This window comes from Scyliorhinus canicula, chromosome 5 (genome assembly GCF_902713615.1).
Source record: "Scyliorhinus canicula chromosome 5, sScyCan1.1, whole genome shotgun sequence".
NCBI lineage: Eukaryota > Metazoa > Chordata > Chondrichthyes > Carcharhiniformes > Scyliorhinidae > Scyliorhinus > Scyliorhinus canicula.
The window spans coordinates 175208455-175234220 of record NC_052150.1 but is presented as its reverse complement, the minus strand read 5'-3'; the positions used below and the strand labels follow the sequence as shown (position 1 = coordinate 175234220).

Here is a 25766-nt window from a genome sequence, read left to right as displayed (position 1 = left end):
AAAAGAGTTGTATTTCAGTTGTACGATGTTTTTTTTTGTCGGCTGTCAGGTGTCGTGACCCAGCCGAGCTGCTCGGTTATATCGGGAACTGGATGTGGCCCAATTCCGCAATCAGCACAGCCACCATTGCCGTTTCACCAGTGCAGCCGCTTTCCCTGCGCCTGCGCACTTGGGTGCCGGCGATTTCTTTTTCGATCAGGCACAGCCGAGAACAGACGCGGGAGTGGGGGGGAGGTCCTGCCGGTTCGGTTACCATGGTGAGGGCCACAGCGAATGTAGCGGCCGGTCGGCCGGCAAATGGCGGCTGTCACTTCCCCGCTGGAGTCCGTGCGCGGCAATGATCAGAACCTGGTCTTTCTGTTGTCTTACTCGTCCGGAGCCAACCGTTACCCCGGGTAAAGGCGGACAGTGTTTATTTCGGTTTGTTAAGAGTCTGGCGGCCCCGGGGGGAGGGGGGGGAGGGGTGGTTTCACCCTCGGTCCCACACAGTGTTTTTGTACAAACTAGAGTCAGATTTATAACCTGCCGTCAGCAACACGAGAAAAAAAAACACATTCCAATTACTGCCCGCGGGATAAATATTTGATGTTCTCTCCCTCCCCCCCATATTTATTTCGGCCAAGTGTCTGGAATCCTTGTTGGACGATGATTGATGGGCATTCCTTCAGTATTTTTAAAATTCAGGTGGCCCTTGGTCACATATAAGCCCTGGCAACACACAGCGCCTGTGGGCAGGTTATCCAGTTGCAATAGGAATTAGCCCACAAGCGTCCCGTTTTACAGTCCATCTGTCAATATGTGCTTCTCCAACCGGGGGAGGCGGGGGTTTACACGTTCCAGCTGGTATCGGGCTGATTTGTGCGTTGTCAACCTGGGCGTGCACATGGTGGGACGGGACATCGGGTGCGACCTTCCCTGAGGTGTGCCTTTAAGTGGGCTGCTCTTTCCAAGGGCCGGTGCAGACTCGATGGGCCGAATGGCCTCCTTCTACACTGTACATTCTATGAATTAAGAAGCTGCCTCGATCTGTGAGCTTCGTCTAAGTAGGGATGGCGGGTGTCCGAAGAGTGGCCAGCAGACCCACTGTGAATGGAGAAGGACATTTAAGTAGTCTCACAACACCATATTTGTTCTTTAAAGTGACCAGTACATAGAAATCCCTTGGCACTCTGATCTCTGAGTTGCAGAAACAGTGGGGATTCAGTCTGAAGCAGACAAAATTCCATAACTCGCTAAAAATACCTCTTTAATTAACCATAATTGGCTTCCTGCCACAGATGGGTGGGTAGCATTTGACGTATCTTGGGAAAAGAGCGTTGAGGACGGGAAAAAGTTGGTGAGCCGGGCATTTTCCCCTCACGTTTTCCTGCTCCTTCCAAACCCGTGGTCAACAGGCTGGAAATAGAATCACTGAACGCGATTCAATTAATTGGGAACATAATCCCACAGTGAGCGCGTTTAACCACATGTTTCCCGGTGTTTGCTGCACCGAGAAACACATGGCTATACAACACAACTGGTATCGTATAAGGGACCTCAGTGGTACACCAGAACTCACCAGAACTCCACAGTGTAGCGAAAGAACAAGGTCTCCGAGGTTCACAAAGCGATCTTGAACTCCCGAGCCAGAACGCAGTACGGGGAGGATCAACCTGGCAGTGCTCATGCCAGCTGGGCACCTCGGCAGTGCCAGTCTGGCACAGAGTGGCACAGCCAGGGTGCCCAGGTGGCACCAGCAGTGCCAAGGATCACCCTACCAAAAGGGCATGCAGCTGGGGACAGGACTTCCGATCCCTGGGAGACCCCCACAATTGGTGTTCCATTTGGTCCCTATTGTGGAGACCAGTAACAAACCACTCGCCGAAAGGCTCTGAGGCAAAGGGGATAGATTCCAAAACCTCAGGTACCTCAAGAATCTGAACATTAAAGTGAGACTAGCTGTCTCGTTTTAATATGCAGATTTGCCCAAATTAGATCTCGCAAGGCATTGCGAGCCGGGTAGATCCAGGAGTGGGGATTCTTGGCTTTTATTGGCCACACTGTCGTGGTGAGCTGACTTTCAGGCGTAGCGTGGCAATTGGATCACGGCCAGAGTTTTTACAGCATGGAATGAGACCGTTTGGCCCATCGAGTCCGCGCTAACCATCAAACACCTATTTACTCTAATCCCATTTTCCAGAACATGGCCTTGTATGTTATGACATTTAAAATGCTCATCTAAATACTTCTTAAATGCTGTGAAGCTTCCCGCTTCTCCCACCCTTTCAGACAGTGAGTTCCAGATTCCTACCACCCTCTGGATGAAAAACATTTTCCTCACATCTCTTGTAAATCTCCCTGGTTACCAAGGGGAAAAGTTCCTTTCTATCCACAGTGGCACAATGGTTACCACTGCTACTTCAGCACCAGAACCCAGTTCAATCCTAACCTTGGGTGACTGTGTAGACTTTGCACCTTCTCCCTGTGTCTTCAGTGATCTATGGACATGCACACCAAGGTCCCGCTGATCCTCTGTACTTCCTAGGATTCCATTTGCCTCTGTTCTGCCCATCTATCCTGCCTGTCTTCAACGTCCTGTAGTTGAAGGCTTTCCTCTGCACTATTTAACACGGTACTAATTTTTGTGCCATCTACAAACTTATTGATCATATCTCCTACATTTGATTCCAGATCATTAATGTATACTGCAAACAGCAAAGGACCCAGCACCGATCTCTGGTGAATGCCACTGGACACAGGCTTCCAGCCACAAAAACAACCTTTGACCATCACTCACTGCCTCCTGCCACAGCCATTTTTGGACCCATAAGACCATAGGCCATAAGATATAGGAGCAGCATTAGGCCATTCACCCGAACGAGTCTGCTCCACCATTTGATCATGGCTCATATGTTTCACATCCTCATTCTCCGGCCTGGTCGCCCAAACCCCTGATTCCCTTATCAATCATGATCCTATCTATTTGTGTCTTGAAGACACTCAGTGACTTGGCCTCCACAGCCTTCTGCGGCAATGAATTCCACAGATTCACCACCCTCTGGCTGAAGAAACGCATCCTAATCTCAAGTTTTAAAAGGATTGTCCCTTTAGTCTGAGGCTGTGCCCTCAGGTTCTAGTCTCTCCAACAAGTGGAAACATCTTCTCCACGTCCACTCTGTCTTACGCCCCTCGGTATTCTGTAAGTTTCAATGAGATCTTCCCTCATCCTAAACCCCATTGAGTGCAGACCCAGAGTGCAGACCCTCAACCGCTCCTCATATGACAAGTCCTTCATTGAGGAAGTGTGCACACACGTGCATGATCTACATCTAGTGGTCACACACGAGCTGGATGATAAAGGAGTGGAACCCCTTTCTGTTGATGTAGTACACTCCCTGACAACCCGGTGAGCGCATGGCAACCCTGGACCTGGGGCATCCCGTCGATGGCGGAGAATGCTGCCACCAAGGCATCCTGTTGGGCTTGGCCCATGTCAAAGTTTATATCGTTTGCTGCCCGTGAAAACAGGGCATCCATAACATTTGCGGATGCACTTGTGGGCTGGAGCTTATGAGATGCCACACAAGTCCCCGCTCGAGCCCTGGAATGATCCTGAAGTGTAGAAGATCAGGGCTGCAGTGACCTTGATGGCCATCGGAAGCAGGTATCCGTCTCCTCAATGTGGTGCCAAGTCCGCGGGGACATGGCACAGGGCTGCTCCATCCCCTTGTTAAGGTGGAGATTCCTGCGCCGCGCAGTGTTCATCATCAACTCAAAAAACCAGCAAAGTTTGAACACTCTGGGCCGTCACAGGCCTCCCCTTCTTGGTCCCTCCCTGGCCTGATGGATGGCCGGGTCCGCAGGGTGTGGGGTGGGGCCGTCACCTCGAGTCTCTGTCGACGCTGCTGCCGCCGCCGCCTTCTCCGGCATCTGGCCATGTGGTCTGCACCACGAGGGCAAGTTTTGTTGGGTTCTGTAGCCACCTGGGGTGGCCACTGCCCAACACAAAATGGAAGATTACAAAGAATGCAGGGGAAATGGACATGTTGCAAAAGCAAGCAACTTATAAAAGCGCTTGTGTATTCTGACCGCTGCAGAAACCAGACAGCACTGTGAAAAAAACAAGTTAGCTTACTAATGAGGCGACATCCGGTGATTCCCAGGTACAATGGAAACAAGTTAACTCAAATCGCTACACAGTGAATAGAAGGCCAGACTTCTCGGCGCCAAGAGAAGTCCAAAACAATAAGCCCCAAGAACCGCCCAGTGATCGAGGGACTGCCCCGTTATTGGGGAAATTCAAATCAATCGATTGGGAAGAGACCCAATCGATTGCGAGTGCATAGAGGGTCGGCCCAGGTGGGCGCGAGACCCTGGGAGAGGTATAAGACAGAGACCCGACCCCAGCTCATTCTCTTAGCCAGCCTCCTCTTGACCAGCTCTCTTAGCCAGCGCTCTCCTTGACCACCGTTGCAGCAGAAGACCTTGAGAAGGGGAGGCCTGGTCAGCAGCTGCCATCAAGTAAGTGTCAGACAACGCACGCTACGAGAGTAGACACTCCTGACCCCTTTAGTCCACACCGACTGGAAGCCTGCGGATCCAGGACAAAGCTAGAGGCCGTTGTTCCTGATCCGGCAGTTCCCTTATTCCAGATAAGTATTGGCCTGTTAGTGGTAGGATTAGCCTAGTCTTGTAGTTTTATATGCACAATTAGTAGATAACTGTATTATAATAAACGTGTCTTGTTTGAACTTACTAACTGGTGTATGGAGTTATTGGTCTGAACTTGAATTTGAAACTTGTGGCGATATCTTAACGATACCTGGCGACTCTAGAGCTAAGGAATGAAATAGAGCCAAATTGAGTATAAAGCACACTCATCCAGAACGAGTAACATTTAGTGGTGACCTCTTTACGGGATTCGACTAGAAGTGGCCCCCCCACTCCGAGAGAACCCAGAAATTTGAATCTGAAATCCAATTGGGAAAAGGAAAAACCACAAGTGTTCAAGTAGTTCAAACCAATCCTCATAATTCGGAAGTGTGTTTTTGCATGCGTAACTAACAGGGTTATAAGGTAAAACCGAGAGATTTTTGTAGTGACAAACTGTCGGGAGTTTATAATTTGGAAAATAGCGAAAGCCGTACCTGTATTTTATAGCACTGCCTTATTATCCCTCGTTCCAAATTTAAAAGAGCATAAGAGAGAAAGAGATGGCCATGAAGGCAATGGAACGCCTCATGAACCCAGTGCAGTTCGTGGTCGCAACGACCAACAGCAGCAGAGTAGGTCATGTCCCGTTTGGGAGCTGGAACTCAGGAAGTACCTCAAAGGGAAAGGATGGCCCCTTTGGAGTGAGTTTTGTTTGAATGAGGTGACAGATCCCGGGAGTATAGGGCATACTTGGTGGGAGAACCTTTTCTGAAATTCATAAGAAAAGTTTAAGTAAGGCACGCAAGCCGATGGCAATTGTGTCCTGCTTGGCACAATTGCGAGGCACAGAGGAGGTCATCAGGACGCTCCGAGCAGAGTTAGAGGAGAGGTGTAGAATGAGCAAAGTGGATGTCAGGGACATCGAGGGAGAGAATTCAGAATTAAGGGAAAGGTTGGCAGATAAGGATAGAGAGGTGGATGATGCCAAGAGGGCACACCAGTCTTGTCTAGCCCATCTGAGCAGCTCCCAGGTACAGTACGAAAAAGCCTATCAAGATGTGCAGCGTGCAGTCTTGATAGGAGAAGAATCAGAAAAACAGGTAGAGACACTGAATAAGCAGTGTAGCAACCTAAAGGCAGCTTTAAGGGCACTCCATGCTGCCACCACTGAACAAAGGCAAAGCACAGTGGACCATGCAAAATGTAGGAAGCAGATTGCAGAGCTGCAATCTCTGCTTTCAGTGCAGAATGGCTTCCAAGAAACCTTTGGAACACAGTTAGAGGACGAGAATGCACCAGATTGGCAGGAGTTAAGTGAGACAGCGCAGCGATATGTTCAGGGAACATGTGCACTAGCAGCGCAGCAGAAAAGGAAAGCGCCCCAACCCCCCACAGAGCAGATAGCACCCGCACCAATGAACCCAGTCACCACCCAACGAAAAGCAACCGCAGACGGCGCACCCGAGATCACTTACACCACCCCCTTAACCGTGACTCAACTGAGGGACGCGTGTGAGAAAATCACCCTATTTCTCCCCACTTCAGACCCCCATCAATTCTTTGCAAAAGTTAAGCAACAGGCGACCATCTACGGCCTTGATGCACGAGAGCAGGCAGCAGGGTAGCATGGTGGTTAGCATAAATGCTTCACAGCTCCAGGGTCCCAGGTTCGATTCCCGGCTGGGTCACTGTCTGTGTGGAGTCTGCACGTCCTCCCCGTGTGCGTGGGTTTCCTCCGGGTGCTCCGGTTTCCTCCCACAGTCCAAAGATGTGCGGGTTAGGTGGATTGGCCAGGCTAAATTGCCCGTAGTGTCCTGTAAGGTTAGGGGGGGTTGTTGGGTTACGGGTATAGGGTGGATACGTGGGTTTGAGTAGGGTGATCATGGCTCGGCACAACATTGAGGGCCGAAGGGCCTGTTCTGTGCTGTACTGTTCTATCTTCTATCTAGCAGGTTAAGCTCACAGTTTTGAGTTTAGACTCATCGGTAATAGCAGCCCTCCCTGACCCACAGAACTTTGGAGGAGGCACCCTCGAAGAGATGCATACAGCTATTTTAGACGCGATAGGGTACAACAGAGAGGACCCAGTCGAAGGCCTAAACAAGTGTAGGCAGAAAAGGACCGAGCACCCCACAGCATTCGCAGGAAGGCTGTGGATTCACTTCACTGCAGTTTTCGGTGCATTAGACTGCGCACATTTAACCCAGGATAATATGGTTAAATGGACCCGCACCCTTATCTCCCACGCCACAGATGCAGGACAGACAGCCTGCTCCAATTACGACCCCTCAGAAGAGGCCCATAATGAAAAATGGGTATTGAAAAGATTGTCCCGCGCTTGGGAGCAATCTGTCCACGGCAAGGCAACATTTAAGAACCCCGAAGAAGCTCAGGCTGCAGCAGATATTCAGGCAGTGAGAGCACACCAAAACCCCGCATGGGTAAATGAGGGGACAGAACAGCCCCCACAGAAGTCACAGGAATGTTTTAACTGCGGACAGTTAGGGCATTTTGCTACGGAATGCAACGCCCTGCAGAAATCTCAGAGAGGCCAGCAGACAGGCACTCTGAACAGGAACAGAGCGAAGCCTATTCACAGTATAGGGATGCAGTCAGACAGAACAATGTGGACGGAACGAACTGACGGTGTTCGGCTCCCCCAATTTGGGTCTGTGACACCCTCTGGGACCGATCCGGACGACCGGTAGTCACGGTGAAAATGCGAGGAAAGCCCATAGAATTACTCTGGGACACAGGAGGGTTCCGCACGACCATTAATTCCTCCACTACACCACAGGCAAACACGTGGCCCACTGCAGCCACAATATCACTCAGCGGATTTACAGGACACTCGCAGCAAGGAACCATTACAGCCCTGTACCAATCCAGCTAGGGAATAACTCCACCAGACACCCTGTTGTCTTAGTTAATCTGCCCCGCACAGCAGAACACATACTGGGCATTGATTTTATGAATGCCCACAGCCTGTCGTTCGACCCAGTCAATCAGTGTGTCTGGCGAATGGCAAAAATCAGACAGAGCACCCGCAACGCTCACAGTAGGGGAGGACGAACATAGGATTAGCGCAGTCGGTGACTATTGTTTTGACCCGACCATGCTTAGCACGGACAAACAGGTTAGGGCAGTTTTGAACAAGACAATTTGCCAGTCATTTGCCAGTCACCGGCACGACTGCGGCAGAATGACTGGACAAGTTCAGATTACAGGACCTGACCCGAGACCACAAAGACAGTATAGATTTCCCCTAGAAGCAGAGGGAGAAATTGGAAAGGTTATAGAGAGCTTATTAGAGCAGGGCATACTACGGACAGTAGCCTCGACTAATAATGCCCCTATTTGGCCAGTGAGGAAGCCCGACGGATCATGGCGTCTGACCATTGATTATCGGGAACTCAACAAAGTTACCCCAGCAGTAGCCCCCACGGTAGCAACAAGTCCCGAGACCATGCTCAAGCAGGGACTCAACTCCAAGTATTTCACGGTATTGGACATTAGCAACGGCTTTTGGTCAATCCCATTGGCAAAGACGCGCCAGTACAAATTTGCCTTCACTTTTAAAGGTCAGCAGTACACGTGGACATGCCTCCCACAAGGATTCCACAATTCCCCCTCCATTTTCCACCGGCAGCTGGCAAACGGACTAGCAAAATTTTCCCGACCCGAATGTCTGGTACAGTATGTGGACGACCTATTACTGCAGACAGACACCAAGGCACAGCACATCACGCTTCTGTCTGAACTCCTACAACTCTTACAGTCAATCGGATGTAAAGTTAACCCCAGAAAGGCCCAACTATTGGGAGAATAAAGTGATGTATTTGGTACAATCATCACACACGGCAAACGCGAGATCGAGTTCAAAAAGAATTGATTCGATCATCAAATTGCCCCTTCCCCCAAAATGTTTCAGCCCTCCGGTCATTTTTAGGACTGGTTGGGTATTGTCGGAACCATATCGATGGTTTTGCGACCAAGGCAGCCCCACTTTCAGACCTTCTTAAGAAAGGAGCCCCTAGGGAATGGCTTCCGCAACATACAGAGGCTGTGGAAGATTTAAAGAAAGCCCTTAGCGCCGCCCTGCACTACAAGTTCCAGACCCCGCTCTCCCACTATGCAATTGAGGTAGCAAGCACAGATCTGACCCTCTCGGCCGTGCTCCTTCAGGAACGGCACGAGCAGCTACGACTAGTGGCTTGTGCCTCCAGACTGTTGGACCCAGTAGAGCAAGGATTTTCAGCCTGCGAAAGGCACCTACTCACTGTATTCTGGGCAGTACAATACTTTTCTTACATTACCGGACTCAACCCCATCACCATTCTAACCGAACACACCCCCACACAGTTAATTTTAGACGGACGACTGAAGGACGGTTCAGTGAGCCAGATAAGAGCAGCTAGGTGGACACTTCTGTTACAGGGACGGGACATAACAGTTAAACGGACCAGGACACACAGATTTTTAGCAGACAACCTCCAATACCCAGGACAACCCCATGATTGCGAAATAGTAGCCCCCCTCCACAACACAGGACCCTTCATTGCTAAGACGCCTCCCAGGAAGATCGGGAATTCAAGCCAGAGCCCCCAGCACACAATCACGTGTGCACCCCTACGGATCTATGTGGACGGTTCATCCACAGATGGCGAACGCATCACTGGATGCGGAATTTATGTGGAACATGCGTAGGGACGCGCACTAGAGGAGATAGCATTAAAGTTACCCGGTCACTTAGGCGCTCAGGCAGCAGAGCTCGCGGCCATAGCACACATAGTGGACGACCCAGATTCGTTCCCCAGCCCTGCAGATATATATTCAGATAGTTTATATGTCTGTAACAGGCTAACGGATTTTCTACCCCCGTGGAAGACAAGAGGTTTTGTTTCCGCGGACGGGAAGTCCCTTCCATCAGCCCCATTGCTCCGCCATATCCTAGAACAGGCAAAGGATAGGACTTATGGCATCATTAAAGTTAGAAGTCACCATCGGTCATCCCCCCCTGGAAATGTGAAAGCCGACGCACTGGCAAAAGCAGGTTCCAGGCACGGACATTTTTGGACACCCCCAGCCAGCGCACCAGCTAGCGCCCCTGTGAGTTCAGTTCAGGTCTCACAGACAGACATTGAGGACCTAGTACAGGCACAAAGACAGGACAGCAATCTCAAGGAGATTAGTAGAGGAAATGTTTTGGCCCCATACGACAAGTTTAAACATGCTCTGACCACACACGAGGGTGTGGTTATCAAAGACAAGTTGTATGTGGTTCCTGAGAAGGACAGGAATCAAATGATTGCCTTATTCCATGATGGTCATGGACATCAAGGGATCGACCCTACCACAGCCCACCTCAGGCAGCTCTGTTGGTGGCCCAATTTAAGAGACGATGTAACGCACTACATAGAGAACTGTTTGATTTGTGCACAGAATAACCCGGAGAGGTATTCTAAGAAGGCACAACTCAGCCACACTCGCCCCGTTAATGGCCCCTGGACAAACCTCCAGATCGTTTATAGGGTCCATTGCCCCCTTGCAGGAATGGCTATAAATACGTACTGGTGGTCATTGATATGTTCACGAAATGGGTAGAGGCATCCCCATCTCGTAAAAACACAGCAAAGACAGCCGCAAAGATCCTGACCCACCACATCTTTACTAGATGGGGACTCCCCAGAAGTATTGAATCAGACCAGGGATCTCACTTTACAGGACAGGTCATGAAGAACGTCCTGACCATATTCGGGATTAAACAAAATTTCCACATTGCGTGTCACCCCCAGTCAAGCGGAATAGTGGAACGCATGAATCGGACTCTAAAATCTACCCTTAGAAAGATGGTCCAGGAAAACAATACCACTTGGGATTCAGTGCTCCCATTCACACTTATTTTTTTTTTTAAATAAATTTTATTGAAAAATTTTGAATTTATACAACAATAAAATACCAAAAATAACAATAATATTAACAATCATAAACATTCACCCCACCTCCATGAACAACACAGCATTTTAACAACAACGCAAATTAACACAATATAAAGTTACAGAATAGACACTACAATAAGGAACGCCCCCCCCCCCCCCCCCCCCCCCCCCCCCCCCCCCGCGGGTTGCTGCTGCTATTGACCAAGTTACCTATCTTGAGCCAGGAAGTTCAGAAAAGACTGCCATCGTTTACAGAACCCTTGTATTGATCCTCTCAGGGCAAATTTGACCCTTTCCAATTTTATAAATCCCGCCATGTCACTGATCCAGGTCTCCACACTTGGGGGCCTTGCATCCTTCCACTGCAGCAGAATCCTTCGTCGGGCTACTAGGGACACAAAGGCCAGGACACCGGCCTCTTTCGCCTCCTGCACTCCCGGCTCTACCGCAACTCCAAAAATCGCGAGTCCCCACCCTGGTTTGACCCTGGATCCAACCACCCTCGACACCGTCCCCGCCACCCCCTCCCAGAATTCTTCCAGTGCTGGGCATGCCCAGAACACATGGGCGTGGTTCGCTGGACTCCCCGAACATCTGGTGCACCTGTCCTCACCCCCAAAGAACCTACTCATCCTAGTCTCGGACATGTGGGCCCGATGCAGCACCTTAAATTGGATGAGACTAAGCCTCGCACATGAGGAGGAAGAGTTGACTCTCTCCAAGGCATCCGCCCAAGTCCCGTCCTCTATCTGCTCCCCAAGTTCCTTCTCCCATTTAGCCTTCAGCTCCTCCACTGACGACTCCTCCACCTCCTGCATTACCTTATAGATGTCAGACACCTTCCCCTCTCCGACTCACACCCCAGAAAGCACTCTGTCCATCGTCCCCCGCGACGGCAGCAGATGGGATCCCTCTACCTGTCGCCTAGCAAACGCCTTTACCTGCAAGTATCTGAACATGTTCCCTTGGGGAAGGCCAGATTTATCTTCCAGTTCCCCCAGGCCCACAAACCTCCCGCCAATAAACAGGTCCCTCAATTTGCTGATGCCCGCCCTTTGCCACCCCCTAAATCCCCCATCCTTGTTCCCCGGGATGAACTGATGGTTACCACCCAGTGGCGCCTCCATCGAGCCCTCTGTTTCCCCCCGATGCCGTCTCCTCTGTCCCCAGATTCTTAGGGTCGCCGCCACCACCGGGCCCGTGGTAAACCTCTTAGGGGAGAGCGGCAACGGTGCCGTTACCATGGCACCCAGGCTCGTACCTCTACATGACGCCATCTCCATTCTTTTCCACGCCGCCCCTCCCCCCTCCATCACCCATTTACGCACCATTGACACATTGGCTGCCCAATAGTACCTCAGAAGGTTGGGCAGCGCCAGCCCGCCTCTATCCCTCCCTCGCTCCAGGAACACCCTCTTCACTCTCGGAGTCCCATGTGCCCACACAAACCTCAAAATACTGCTAGTCACTCTCCGAAAGAAGGCCCTGGGATAAAGATGGACAGGCACTGAAAGAGGAACAAGAACCTCGGAAGCACCGTCATTTTGACGGACTGTACCCTCCCCGCCAACAATAATGGCAGCATGTCCCACCTCTTGAACTCCTCCTCCATCTGATCTACAAGTCTGCTGAAGTTATGCTTGTGAAGAGTCCCCCAGTCCCTGGCCACCTGCACCCCCAGGTACCTAAAGCTCTCCCCTGCCCGCCTAAGCGGGAGCCGACCAATTCCTTCCTCCTGGTCTCCAGGGTGCACCACAAACACCTCGCTCTTGCCTAAATTTAATTTATAACCTGAAAAGGTCCCAAACTCAGCCAGCAACTCCATCACTCCCGGCATCCCTCCCACCGGGTCCACCACATACAGTAACAGGTCATCGGCATACAACGACACCCTATGTTCCTCTCCACCTCGCACCAAGCCTCTCCACCTCTCTGAATCCCTCAACGCCATCGCCAGCGGCTCGATTGCCAGTGCAAACAACAAGGGGGACAGGGGGCAACCCTGCCTGGTCCCTCAGTAAAGCCGGAAGTACTCCGACCTCCTCCTATTCGTGGCCACGCACGCCATTGGGGCCTCATATAACAGCCTTACCCATCTAATGAACCCTTCACCAAATCCAAACCTCCCCAACACCTCCCATAGGTACCCCCACTCCACTCTATCGAAGGCCTTCTCCGCATCCAGCGCCACCACTATCTCTGCCTCCCCCTCAATCGCCGGCATCATGATGACATTCAACAATCTCCCCACATTCGTGTTCAGCTGCCTTCCCTTCACGAAACCGGTCTGGTCCTCGTGCACAACCCCTGGCACACAGTCCTCTATCCTGGTGGCCAGGATGTTTGCCAGGACCTTAGCATCCACGTTGAGGAGAGATATGGGCCTGTATGAACCACACTGCTGGGGGTCCTTATCCCTCTTTAAAATTAACGAGATCAGCGCCCGCGACATCGTCGGGGTCAAAGTCCCCCCTTCCCACGCTTCATTGAGTGTCCGCACCAGCAAGGGGCCCACTAGGTCCACAAACTTTTTATAAAATTCCACCGGGAACCCATCCGGCCCCGGTGCCTTCCCTGACTGCATCTGCCCGATCCCCTTAACTAGCTCCTCCAGCTCAATCGGCGCACCCAACCCCTCCACCTTCTCCTCCTGCACCTTCGGGAAAGAAAGCCCGTCAAGGAACCTCTCCATTCCCCTCCTCTCCCCCGTTGGCTCCGACCGGTACAGTTCCCCGTAAAAGTCCTTGAAGACCTCATTCACCTCTACCCCCTTCCGCACCACATTCCCACTCTTGTCTCTCACTCCAGCAATTTCCTTAGCCACATCCCGCTTGCGGAGCTGATGAGCCAGCATCCTACTCGCCTTTTAACCATGTTCGTACACTGCCCCTTGTGCCTTCCTCCACGGTGCCTCCGCCTTTCTAGTGGTCAGCAAATCAAATTTAGCCTGCAGGCTGCGCCTCTCCCCCAACAGTCCCTCCTCTGGTGCCTCTGCATACCTCCTGTCCACTTCCAGCATCTTTCCCACCAGTCTATCCCTCTCACTCCTCTCCCTGTGTGCCCGGATGGATATCAGCTCCCCACGAATCACTGCCTTCAGGGCTTCCCAGACCATCCCCACCTGAACCTCCCCCGTATCATTCACCTCGAGCTACCCCTCAATACTTGCCCGGACCCTCCTACACACCTCCCCCTCCGCCAACAACCCCACATCCAACCGCCACAACGGACGTTGGTCCCGCACCTCCCCCATCTCCAACTCTATCCAATGCGGAGCGTGGTCGGAGATTGCAATGGCCGAATACTCAGCCTCCTCCACTCTCGGAATCAGTCCCCTACTCACCACGAAGAAATCTATCCGAGAGTAGACCCCATGTACGTGGGAGAAGAAAGAGTACTCGCGTGCCCTCGGCCTCACAAACCTCCATGGATCCACCCCACCCATCTGATCCATAAACCCTCTCAGTACCTTGGCCGCCGCCGGCCTCCTACCCGTCCTAGAGCTGGACCGATCTAGTGAAGGATCCAACACCGTATTAAAGTCCCCCCCCCATGATCAGACCTCCCGCCTCCAGATCCGGGACCGTCCCAACATTCGCCTCATAAAACCCGCATCGTCCCAATTTGGGGCATACACACTAGCCAGTACCACCTTCTCTCCTTGTATCCTGCCCCTAACCATAACATACCTACCCCCCTTATCCGCCACCACCTCCGACGCCTCAAACAACACATTTTTCCCCACCAGAATCGCCACTCCCCGGTTCTTCACATCCAACCCAGAGTGGAAAACCTGCCCCACCCATCCCTTCCTCAGGCGGACCTGGTCCGCCACCTTCAGGTGGGTCTCCTGAAGCATTGCCACATCTGCCTTTAGACCCTTCAGGTGAGCCAGTACCCTCGACCTCTTCAACCCTCTCGCATTCCAGGTGACCAACCAGATCAGAGGGCGTCCCGCCCCCCCTCCCCCGTTGACTAGCCATAGCCCGTCAACTGCCCGCCCCAGGCCAGCACCCCCTGCCCGACCCAGTCCCATTCACACTTATGTTTTTAAGAAATACTGTTTCAGCATCAACAGGTTTCACCCCACGCACACTCATGACCGGACGCCCCATGAAAGGTTCTGAATTCCTTTTAGGACTCAACATGACCAGCCCAGAAGTGACGGCCCTCATGCACGAGACAGCAGTAAAGCAATTAGTTGAAACTGTAAGGTCGGCTCAGTTAGCAGCCGCAGTTAAATTGGGAACGAAAAGGAAACAGAGCAAGGCTTGTTTCGACAGGACAGTACATTCCACAGAGTTTCAGGTTGGACAACAGGTAATGTTGTTATCTGTTTATAACCCCAGCACGTTTTTGGCCCCAAAATTTTCCGGCCCGTACTCAATTGCGGACAAAATCAGCCCTTCAGTTTAAAAGATAAAGTACCCCAACGGGAAGACTGCCTGGTTCCATATCAACCAGTTAAAGGCATATGGAACACAGTCCAACCACGCACACCATGTCCTGCTAGACGCAGCAGAACACCATTCCCCACCCACAAGAGACACATTTCCACCCTCCCCCTCACAGACCAGCAACTCATCGGACACGACCTCGACTCCGCCCCTTGACTTCAGACCACACCCCGAAACGCCCACAAGCTGCCACAGCAGAGACAGCGACTTTGACGACAGCCATAGCACGCCTCCCTACTGCCCTGATACAACAGACCCCACACGAACCAACTCTGACCCCGACTACAGTGATTTGGAGATCACTTACATTAAAACACCAGACCCACACCCAGCCCCACCGCCCAACTATGACGACCCCGACAACGTTCGTACAAATTTAGACCCCACGCTTTGGCACAGGGACAATTCTTGTAGACTTGTCCGAAATGACGAGAGTGATCCCCGGTCACATAACGCTATGATTGCATGCCTGATCCATACAAGGGTATGGGATCCGGGAGAAGAGGATGACTCCGAGTCTGACTCCTGACACGGCAACCCCTTTGCGACCCTGTTCGCGGAGAATGAAGAGAATTGAGGTGTCCAGATGATGGAAAAAGAGGAACCGCTTGAGAGATAAACGATGTCCTTTCTGATGGAACCTGCAAGAATGTTTGTTTGTTTGTTTTTGGAGATTGGCCACACGACTTTTCAGCTGAAAAGCTTGTGACCACCTCACATGCACGTTAGTTTGTCCGCCGATATCTCTGAGAACTTGACTCAGCTGCAATGTCTGGAGCCCAGCTTAAGGCTTCACCCTTCACCCCACTAGGAGCATCTTGGCTCCCCTTTTTTTAGGTGCCCCTCTATTCTGGGAATAGAGGCTGCAAATCCACGATGACCACATTCATGCCTGTTCGTTCCAGGTCGCCCAGGCAGTGGAGAAACGGCATTGAGGACCCGCCCTGTCTGAGGACCACCCCTCTGGTCAGCTAAGCTCGGGTACAGCACAGCAAGCCCTACCCGGGGATTCCATCCAAATCTTACCCGTCGCGGCCCATACACAACTCATTCGGATATCTCATTTATAAAGTTTGGTTTCATTTGTTTTGTTTGAGGTAGCCCTTCGGCTGCCACTCCTTATGCTATTTACATCCAGGAACATTGGGATGGTAAATCTCAAAACTTGTGAGATGTCTCGCAGTAGCACAGTTGTTAAGTGTATGTCTAATCCTAAATTCACTTTTGAAAAAAAAAAGAGGGGAGTCACAGGGAGTGACTTGGCCATTCATTTAAGGGACAATTGGAATAAGAGGACAGATACACTAGCATTAAAGGTATTAAACGGATCATTGACAGATACTATGCTTGATCCCCTAGCTTTGGACAAGCCAAGGAGATCACCGCAAGAACAAAAGCCAGAAGAGAACAAGAAAGAAGAGAGAAGAAAGATGACCGCCACGCCTGTATTTTACTTTGCCACCGTTGTAATTTTGCGCGCGAACCCTTTTTCCCCTATGACCCCGGCCGTTAATGTTTCCCAGACACCGACTACTCAAAGCCCAGTAACGAACAGCGATGACCCGACCTGGTGCTCAAAATTTATGAATTGGTACTCCCTATCATATGTTGTAGAATCACTTTTGGCGATAGCAGTTCTCTGCATCGTAGTACAGACACTTAGGTTAAGGAAATGGTGAACATAAGAACATAAGAACTAGGAGCAGGAGTAGGCCATCTGGCCCCTTGAGCCTGCTCCGCCATTCAATTAGATCATGGCTGATCTTTTGTGGACTCAGCTCCACTTTCCGGCCCGAACACCATAACCCTTAATCCCTTTATTCTTCAAAAAACTATCTATCTTTACCTTAAAAACATGTAATGAAGGAGCCTCAACTGCTTCACTGGGCAAGGAATTCCATAGATTCACAACCCTTTGGGTGAAGAAGTTCCTCCTAAACTCAGTCCTAAATCTACTTCCCCTTATTTTGACGCTATGTCCCCTAGTTCTGCTGTCACCCGCCAGTGGAAACAACCTGCCCGCATCTATCCTATCTATTCCCTTCATAATTTTAAATGTTTCTATAAGATCCCCCCTCATCCTTCTAAATTCCAACGAGTACAGTCCAAGTCTACTCAACCTCTCCTCATAATCCAACCCCTTCAGCTCTGGGATTAACCTAGTGAATCTCCTCTGCACACACTCCAGCGCCAGTACGTCCTTTCTCAAGTAAGGAGAGCAAAACTGAACACAATACTCCAGGTGTGGCCGTACTAACACCTTATACAATTGCAACATAACCTCCCTCGTCTTAAACTTCATCCCTCTAGCAATGAAGGACAAAATTCCATTTGCCTTCTTAATCACCTGTTGCACTTGTAAACCAACCTTCTGTGACTCATGCACTAGCACACCCAAGTCTCTCTGAACAGCGCCATGCTTTAATATTTTATCGTTTAAATAATAATCCCATTTGCTGTAATTCCTACCAAAATGGATAACCTCACATTTGTCAACATTGTATTCCATCTGCCAGACCCTAGCCCATTCACTTAACCTATCCAAATCCCTCTGCAGACTTCCAGTATCCTCTGCACTTTTTGCTTTACCACTCATCTTAGTGTCATCTGCAAACTTGGACACATTGCCCTTGGTCCCCAACTCCAAATCATCTATGTAAATTGTGAACAATTGTGGGCCCAACACGGATCCCTGAGGGACACCACTAGCTACTGATTGCCAACCAGAGAAACACCCATTTATCCCAACTCTTTGCTTTCTATTAATTAACCAATCCTCTATCCATGCTACTACTTTACCCTTAATGCCATGCATCTTTATCTTATGCAGCAACCTTTTGTGTGGCACCTTGTCAAAGGCTTTCTGGAAATCCAGATATACCACATCCATCGGCTCCCCGTTATCTACTGCACTGGTAATGTCCTCAAAAAATTCCACTAAATTAGTTAGGCATGACCTGCCTTTTACGAACCCATGCTGCGTCTGCCCAATGGGACAATTTCTATCCAGATGCCTCGCAATTTCTTCCTTGATGATAGATTCCAGCATCTTCCCTATTACCGAATTTAAGCTCACTGGCCTGTAATTTCCTGCTTTCTGCCTACCTCCTTTTTTAAACAGTGGCGTCACGTTTGCTAATTTCCAATCCACCGGGACCACCCCAGAGTTTAGTGAATTTCGGTAAATTATCACTAGTGCATCTGCAATTTCCCTAGCCATCTCTTTTAGCACTCTGGGATGCATTCCATCAGGGCCAGGAGACTTGTCTACCTTTAGCCCCATTAGCTTGCCCATCACTCCCTCCTTAGTGATAACAATCCTCTCAAGGTCCTCACCTGTCATAGCCTCATTTCTATCAGTCGCTGGCATGTTATTTGTGTCTTCCACTGTGAAGACCGACCCAAAAAACCTGTTCAGTTCCTCAGCCATTTCCTCATTTCCCCTTATTAAAACTCCCTTCTCATCCTCTAAAGGACCAATATTTACCTTAGCCACTCTTTTTTGTCTTATATATTTGTAAAAGCTTTTACTGTCTGTTTTATATTCTGAGCAAGTTTACTCTCATACTCTATCTTACTCTTCTTTATAGCTTTTTTAGTAGCTTTCTGTTGCCCCCTAAAGATTTCCCAGTCCTCTAATCTCCCAGCAATCTTTGCCACTTTATCTGCTTTTTCCTTCAATTTGATACTCTCCCTTATTTCCTTAGATATCCACGGTCGATTTTCCCTCTTTCTTCCGTCCTTCCTTTTTGTTGGTATAAACCTTTGCTGAGCACTGTGAAAAATCGCTTGGAAGGTTCTCCACTGTTCCACCATAAAGTCTTAGCTCCCAGTCTACCTTAGCTAGTTCTCCTCTCATCCCCTTGTAATCTCCTTTGTTTAAACACAAAACACTAGTATTTGATTTTACTTTCTCACCCTCCATCTGTATTTTAAATTCCACCATATTGTGATCGCTCCTTCCGAGAGGATCCCTAACTATGAGATCATGAATCAATCCTGTCTCATTACACAGGACAAGATCTAGGACCGCTTGTTCCCTCGTAGGTTCCATTACATACTGTTCTAGGAAACTATCGCGGATACATTCTATAAACTCCTCCTCAAGGTTGCCTTGACCGACCTGGTTAAACCAATCGACATGTAGATTAAAATCCCCCATGATAACTGCTGTACCATTTCTACATGCATCAGTTATTTCTTTGTTTATTGCCTGCCCCACCATATCGTTACTATTTGGTGGCCGATAGACTACTCCTATCAGTGACTTTTTCGCCTTACTATTCCTGATTTCCACCCAAATGGATTCAACCTTATCCTCCATAGCACCGATATCATCCCTTACTATTGTCCGGATGTCATCCTTAAATAAAAGAGCAACACCACCTCCCTTACCATCCACTCTGTCCTTCCGAATAGTTTGATACCCTCGGATATCGTGAAGGAGAGCATACCGCTCTCGTACCCCGGTATATAGGATCAGATCCCCTATCTTCGGATTTCCCCAGACCCCAGAAACGCTTGAAATATAAATAAAGGATTTACTTCTGCGTTGTTGAAATGTAAATAAAGGAATGTGTTGGAATGGTTATGTGTCTCTGAGCTCGACTGCCGAGCCAGAAATGGAATGTAATGATGATAATGTTTTAAGGATAGGAAGTTAGAATGTTTAAATGTGTAAGGGAGTGTAGTTTACAAAGGATAGTTAGAGGCTGTACTGTTCTATGTTCTATGTTCTATGTTCCCTAGTAATGCATGTCCCCTTTGACATAGCGCCAACCAGAGACTGTTAGATAAAAATTTTGTGCCATAATTCAGGAAAGTGTAGAGGCCATGGGACTCGCTGAGATCAGGGAACACAAAGACACCGAACCTGGGTGATCCTTCATGATTTCTCATGAGGATCATAAGGAGGGAGTGTAGCCACCTGGGGTGGCCACTGCCCAACACAAAATGGAAGATTACAAAGAATGCAGGGAAAATGGACATGCTGCAAAAGCAAGCAGCTTCCAAAAGCACTTGTGTATTCTGACTGCTGCAGAAACCAGACAGCACTATGAAAAAAACAAGTTAGCATACTAATGAGGCGATATCCGGTGATTCCCAGGTACAATGGAAACGAGATAACTCAAATCGCTACAGTGAATAGAAGGCCAGACTTCTCGGCGCCAAGAGAAGTCCAAAACAATAAGCCCCAAGAACCACCCAGTGATCGAGGGACTGCCCCGTTATTGGGGAAATTCAAATCAATCGATTGGGAAGAGACCCAATCGATTGCGAGTGTATAGAGGGTCCGCCCAGGTGGGCGCGAGACCCTGGGAGAGGTATAAGACAGAGACCCGACACCAGTTCGCTCTCTTAGCCAGCCTCCTCTTGACCAGCTCTCTTAGCCAGCGCTCTCCTTGACCACCGTTGCAGCAGAAGACCTTGAGAAGGGGAAGCCTGGTCAGCAGCCGCCATCAAGTAAGTGTCATACAACGTACGCTACGAGAGTAGACACTCTTGACCCCTTTAGTCCACACCGACTGGAAGCCTGCGGATCCAGGACAAAGCTAGAGGCCGTTGTTCCCTGATCCGGCAGTTCCCTTATTCCAGATAAGTATTGGCCTGTTAGTGGTAGGATTAGGCTAGTCTTGTAGTTTTATATGCACAATTAGTAGATAACTATTATAATAAACGTGTCTTGTTTGAACTTACTAACTGGTGTATGGAGTTATTGGTCTGAACTTGAACTTGAAACTTGTGGCAGTATCTTAACGATACCTGGCGACTCTAGAGCTAAGGAACGAAACAGAGCCAAATTGAGTGTAAAGCACACTCACCCAGAACGAGCAACAGTTCAAAATATCGTCCATACTATTCAATATTTGTAAGGAATTGGGAGAGAACGATAGACTGACAACCCACGGTGCCTTCCACCATGGGACCGTCCAGTCCCCAGTCCAGTACCTGCACGCAGTGTTACCTGGACCGGGCGCAGGTCCCTTCCCTGGTGCACTCACCCACCCTCTGGCCGTGGCAATGTCCCCGGTGCAGGGGCATAGCCCCTGGGTGTTCGGATGTTGGAAGCTGTGTCCATGAGGTTGCTTCCTGCAGTGTCCAGGCATCACGGTCTGATTGGGATGAGAGGCAATAATTCCCACATGCTACATGGCACCCTACCCATAGGGATCCACTTGGGAAATGCCAGATGCTCACTTAACTATGAATGCCAATTTCCACTTCGCAATAGCCTTCAGCCTTGCGACCAGAGCCCTCCGTGTTCAGTGGGAGTTGTGGGTGGACACTCAGGCAGGGGCTAGGCTTGCCCCTGGAACCAGTACACATGATCCAGGGGTTGGCATGGTGGACCGTGGACGATAAGACCCCCAGCCAAGCCGAAGCCCATGCCCCCCCCCCATGGTGGCCCACCTTGACCGAGGCTGGCACCCCCCCCCCCCCCCCCAGTGGCTCCCCCACCCTCTTGAGCACTGGGCAGCAAACCCAGTGCCCCCGGGCCCTTTGCCTGCGAGCGAGGATGGCTACTCACCTCCTCGGGTCCCCGCAGTAGCCCCTCCACCAGTTTCATGTTTTTAAAAAGGCGCACTAATCGGCACCTGTGTGATCACTTGCTGGGGTGGCCGTTAGATCACGGGAGGCTGTTAGATAGGGGGTTTCTCCTGTTAATTACATGGAGATTGGGCTTAAGTGGTGATTATTGGTTTTGCCACGCTAAGGGAAGATCCAGATTTCACCAAGAGGAACGGGCCGGTTAAATCGCAGACAGATTGGTGCCTGGCATGGTTCTCGTTTTTTGTCTCTGCGGCTATTTAACGGCCTTGCTGCGCTGTTACTTAAGCACGGCGTGGCCATTAAATTGTCAACCTTGTACCACTCCAGAGGGTGTAGTCGTGACTTGTGAACCTTGTAGTTACTTGAGGTGTTAGAAAAACGCATTTCTCCCTCTTTAGGCGCAAGCCTGCTACTGAAAACCTAAGGACGTCCTTGGTGTTTTGCAGGTGTTCTGCCTTTGATTTTCCTGTAATGAGGAAGTCGTCCAGGTAAATAGGGACCCGTGATATCTTTTCTAATATATTCTCCATTGTCCTATGGAATATCACACAGGCTGACGATACCCCGAAGGGTAATCTTTGTACTGAAAAAGGCCCTTCAGGGGGTTTATCGTTGAGAAGTTTTGCGACTCTTCGTCCAGCTTCAGCTGTAGATATGTCTGGCTCATATCCAGCTTTGAGAATAGGAGTCCTCCAGCCGGTTTGCATCCAAATCCTCAATCTGGGGAATTGGCTATTTGTCCATACGAATTCCCATATGCTGCAGGCGGTGCAACATATATGACTGAGTTCCCCTGCCACAACATTAGTTAAAAGATTCTTACCTTAAATTTATGCCCAGTAGAATTTAAAAAAAAAAGATAGAACTCTTACCTTAATGTAGCTTTAAAGTGGAAAAAACAACTTACCCACTACCTATTGAGTGTGACAGGAGTGCTCGTCTCCGCTCTGCTGCACCCTCGCAGGTCAGCTCCTATAGCTGTAACTTAACGCTTGTTATCTATATTCCTCAGTATTTATATACACTGATTTTATATACAAGGCCCTTCCCCCTTTTTCTCCAATTCCACTGTCTCCAAATTCCCAATTAAGTCACTCTATTCAGATGCCACTCTGTTTCAGAACCATTCTGATCAGGCCCCTTTGCTTTTACACTGGTCCTAAGCTCCTAGTGATGACTCAACTGCCCTACACTTGGCTATTAGCACCTATTCAAAAACAAATGCTTGCAATTGATTAACCATTAACTGCCATTGGCAGGCAAGGTCTGTTCCCAGAATTTCTAAAATTCAAAGTTTAAGTCAAGCTGCTAAACTTCGCTTCATTTACCAAGATTTCATTTACCAGTACTTACCAGAGTTTCCCACTGTCTCCAAATAATTAAGCCACTCTGTTGGGATGCTATGCCATTTCAGAACTGCTCTGTTCTCCTCCACTAGAACCTGAATTGATCCCTATTAATACAAAGGTTAATATGTGTCAACTGAATTGGAATAGACTAGAAGTTAAACTTGGTTTGTGTGGCTCAAGTCTCTTTGGATTCAACTGACCAAGCCTTCAGAGCTATTTGAAATGTATCCTCTGCATTTGTCTTTTTCACTCTTGATTTCCGAACCCACCATTCTCTTAACTTCAATTTTTTTCTCACATTTGACCAATGCAAGTTTGTTGTTTTTTTTTAACAAAAGCAGTCCATATTCCATAAGTGGCATAATGCCAGAAACTGCCCATTTTACAGTCACCCAGACTCAAAATGTTTGCTCCATTCCCTCTCCACAGATGTTGTCAAACCTGCAGAGTTTGTGCATTTTTCATTTTTCTTTCAGATTCCAGGACCCACAGTAATTTCCTTTTATCCTATTGCCCATTAGTTTATTTGGTTTAACAGAATCATCTGTATTCTTATTGAGTGATATCTGTGTTAAATATGTTACAGCATTTTTATGCTGTTTCTGTTATATGTTTTGTATTTTTTCTTTTCAGCTCTGGCCCCTCAGATCACTTGAAGATTGGTTTCTTTAAAACAGATCGTGCTACTCAAACTGATGTCAGCGACATATTGGAACTGAAGGAAATGAGCAACGATGTTAAATTTCTCAAAAAGGTGCTAGAATTTCTATTGAATTTTATTAGACAGTAGTGTTTAATATTTAAATAAGAGAATATAGTCGTGGGATATATAGTAAAATGGGATTAAAACAGTAGCAGCACAGATACAAAACTGGCAAAAGGACAGAAGCATTGAATAGTTGTAAGTGATTGGTTTTGAGACTGGAGGAAAGTGTACATTGATGTTCATGAGGGGTTGGTACTACATAGATGCATAGAAGATAGGAGCAGGAGGAGGCCTTTTTGGCTCTTTGATCCTGCTTTGATCACAATCATGGCTGATTATCCAACTCAATAGCCTAATCCTGCTTTCTCACCATAGCTATTGATCCCATTCACCCCAAGTGCAATATCTAGCCTTCTCTTGAAAATATTCAATGTTTTAGCACCAACTACTTCCTGTGGTAATGAATTCCACAGGCTCACCACTCTTTGGGTGAAGAAATATCTTCTCATCTCTGTCCAAAATGGTTTACCCTGAATCCTCAGACAGTGACCCCTGGTTCTGGACTCACCCACCATCGGGAACATCTTCCTTGCATCTACCCTGTCTAGTCCTGTTAGAAATTTCTAAGTCTCTCTGAGAACCCCTCATTCATTATGCAGGGTAGCATGGTGGTTAGCATAAATGCTTCACAGCTCCAGGGTCCCAGGTTCGATTCCCGGCTGGGTCACTGTCTGTGTGGAGTCTGCACGTCCTCCCCCTGTGTGCGTGGGTTTCCTCCGGGTGCTCCGGTTTCCTCCCACAGTCCAAAGATGTGCGGGTTAGGTGGATTGGCCATGCTAAATTGCCCGTAGTGTGCTAATAAAGTAAGGTTAACCCAACCCAGTTGTTGGGTTACGGGTATAGGGTGGATACGTGGGTTTGAGTAGGGTGATCATGGCTCGGCACAACATTGAGGGCCGAAGGGCCTGTTCTGTGCTGTACTGTTCTATGTTCTATGTTCTATTCTTCTGAACTCCAGCGAGAACAATCCTAACCTAGTCAATCTCTCCTCATATGACAGTCCCGCCATCCCTGGAATCAGTCTGGTAAACCCTTGCTGCTCTCCCTCGAGAGCAAGAACATCTTTCCTCAGAAAAGGAGACCAAAACTACACACAATACTCCAGGTGTGGCCTTACCAAGGCCCTGTATAATTGCAACAACACATCCTGGCTCCTGTACTCGAAACCTCTCACAATGAAGGCCAACATTATCACTTGCTGCACCTGTATGCTTACCTTCAGTGACTGGTGCACAAGGACACCCAGGTTCCATTGCACACTCCCCACTCCCAATTTACAACCATTCAGGTAGTAATCTGCCTTCCTGTTTTTGCTTCTAAAGTGAATAATGTCACACTTATCCGACTTATACTGCATCTGCCATTGATTTGCCCACTCGCCCAACCTGTCCAGAAGGTTTTGAATGCTATTTAAAAAGAGCATATAGAATTCTTGCTTTTACTATTCGAGAAATGCCACAAGATATAGGATTCTCAGATGAAATACAATTTTTATAATATTGCACACTCAAAATATGTCTAGATTATTTTCCGTAGTATTTCTTGTCAGGATAGCAAAGGTCATTTTAATTGAGCTATATTTTCATTGTTAAATATTAGAAATAAGGTACAGATTTAAGTGGGTTTCATTTAGTTTTGGTGTAAGAAGAATAAAACTCATTAGATTCATGTTTGACAAAGGTATTTGTATGAGCTGGGTTTTGGTCAGTTCAACCTGTGCTTCTATTGTGCTTAGAGAAGTTTACAGCATGAAAAGTAAACACGAGGTTGGACAAATAATGAGCTTTTGCTTAGCAACCAGCGGAACCTTTCGGGTGGGAGAATGTTTGAGTGTAGTTTTAGCTGAATTAATCGCAGCTGAGGCTCAGAAGTGAGAGAGTGAACAGCTCTCAGCTCTGCTAGAAGCAGGTAAGCCATACAATGGTGTGATGTGCACAAAAGCAACTTTCAGAAGAAACAGTTCTTTGGAACAGGGGCAGGATTCTCTGATCCTGAGGCAAAGTGTTGATGCTGTCGGAAACACCGTCACGTTTCTCGACGGCGTCAACGCGGCCTAAGGATTCAGCATTTT

The 25766-nt window shown here is 48.9% G+C and overlaps 1 protein-coding gene across 1 annotated transcript in view; it reads left to right on the top strand.

The window, feature by feature from the left end:
* Window positions 1-219: 219 nt before the first annotated feature.
* Window positions 220-25766, top strand: part of c5h10orf67 (chromosome 5 C10orf67 homolog) — a 434228-nt gene continuing 408681 nt past the window's right edge. The window contains exons 1-2 of the mRNA XM_038796454.1: window positions 220-395; window positions 23563-23683. Coding sequence (XP_038652382.1) covers window positions 298-395; window positions 23563-23683 — 219 coding nt within the window. The 5' untranslated portion in view covers window positions 220-297. The remainder of the gene's footprint in view (window positions 396-23562; window positions 23684-25766) is intronic.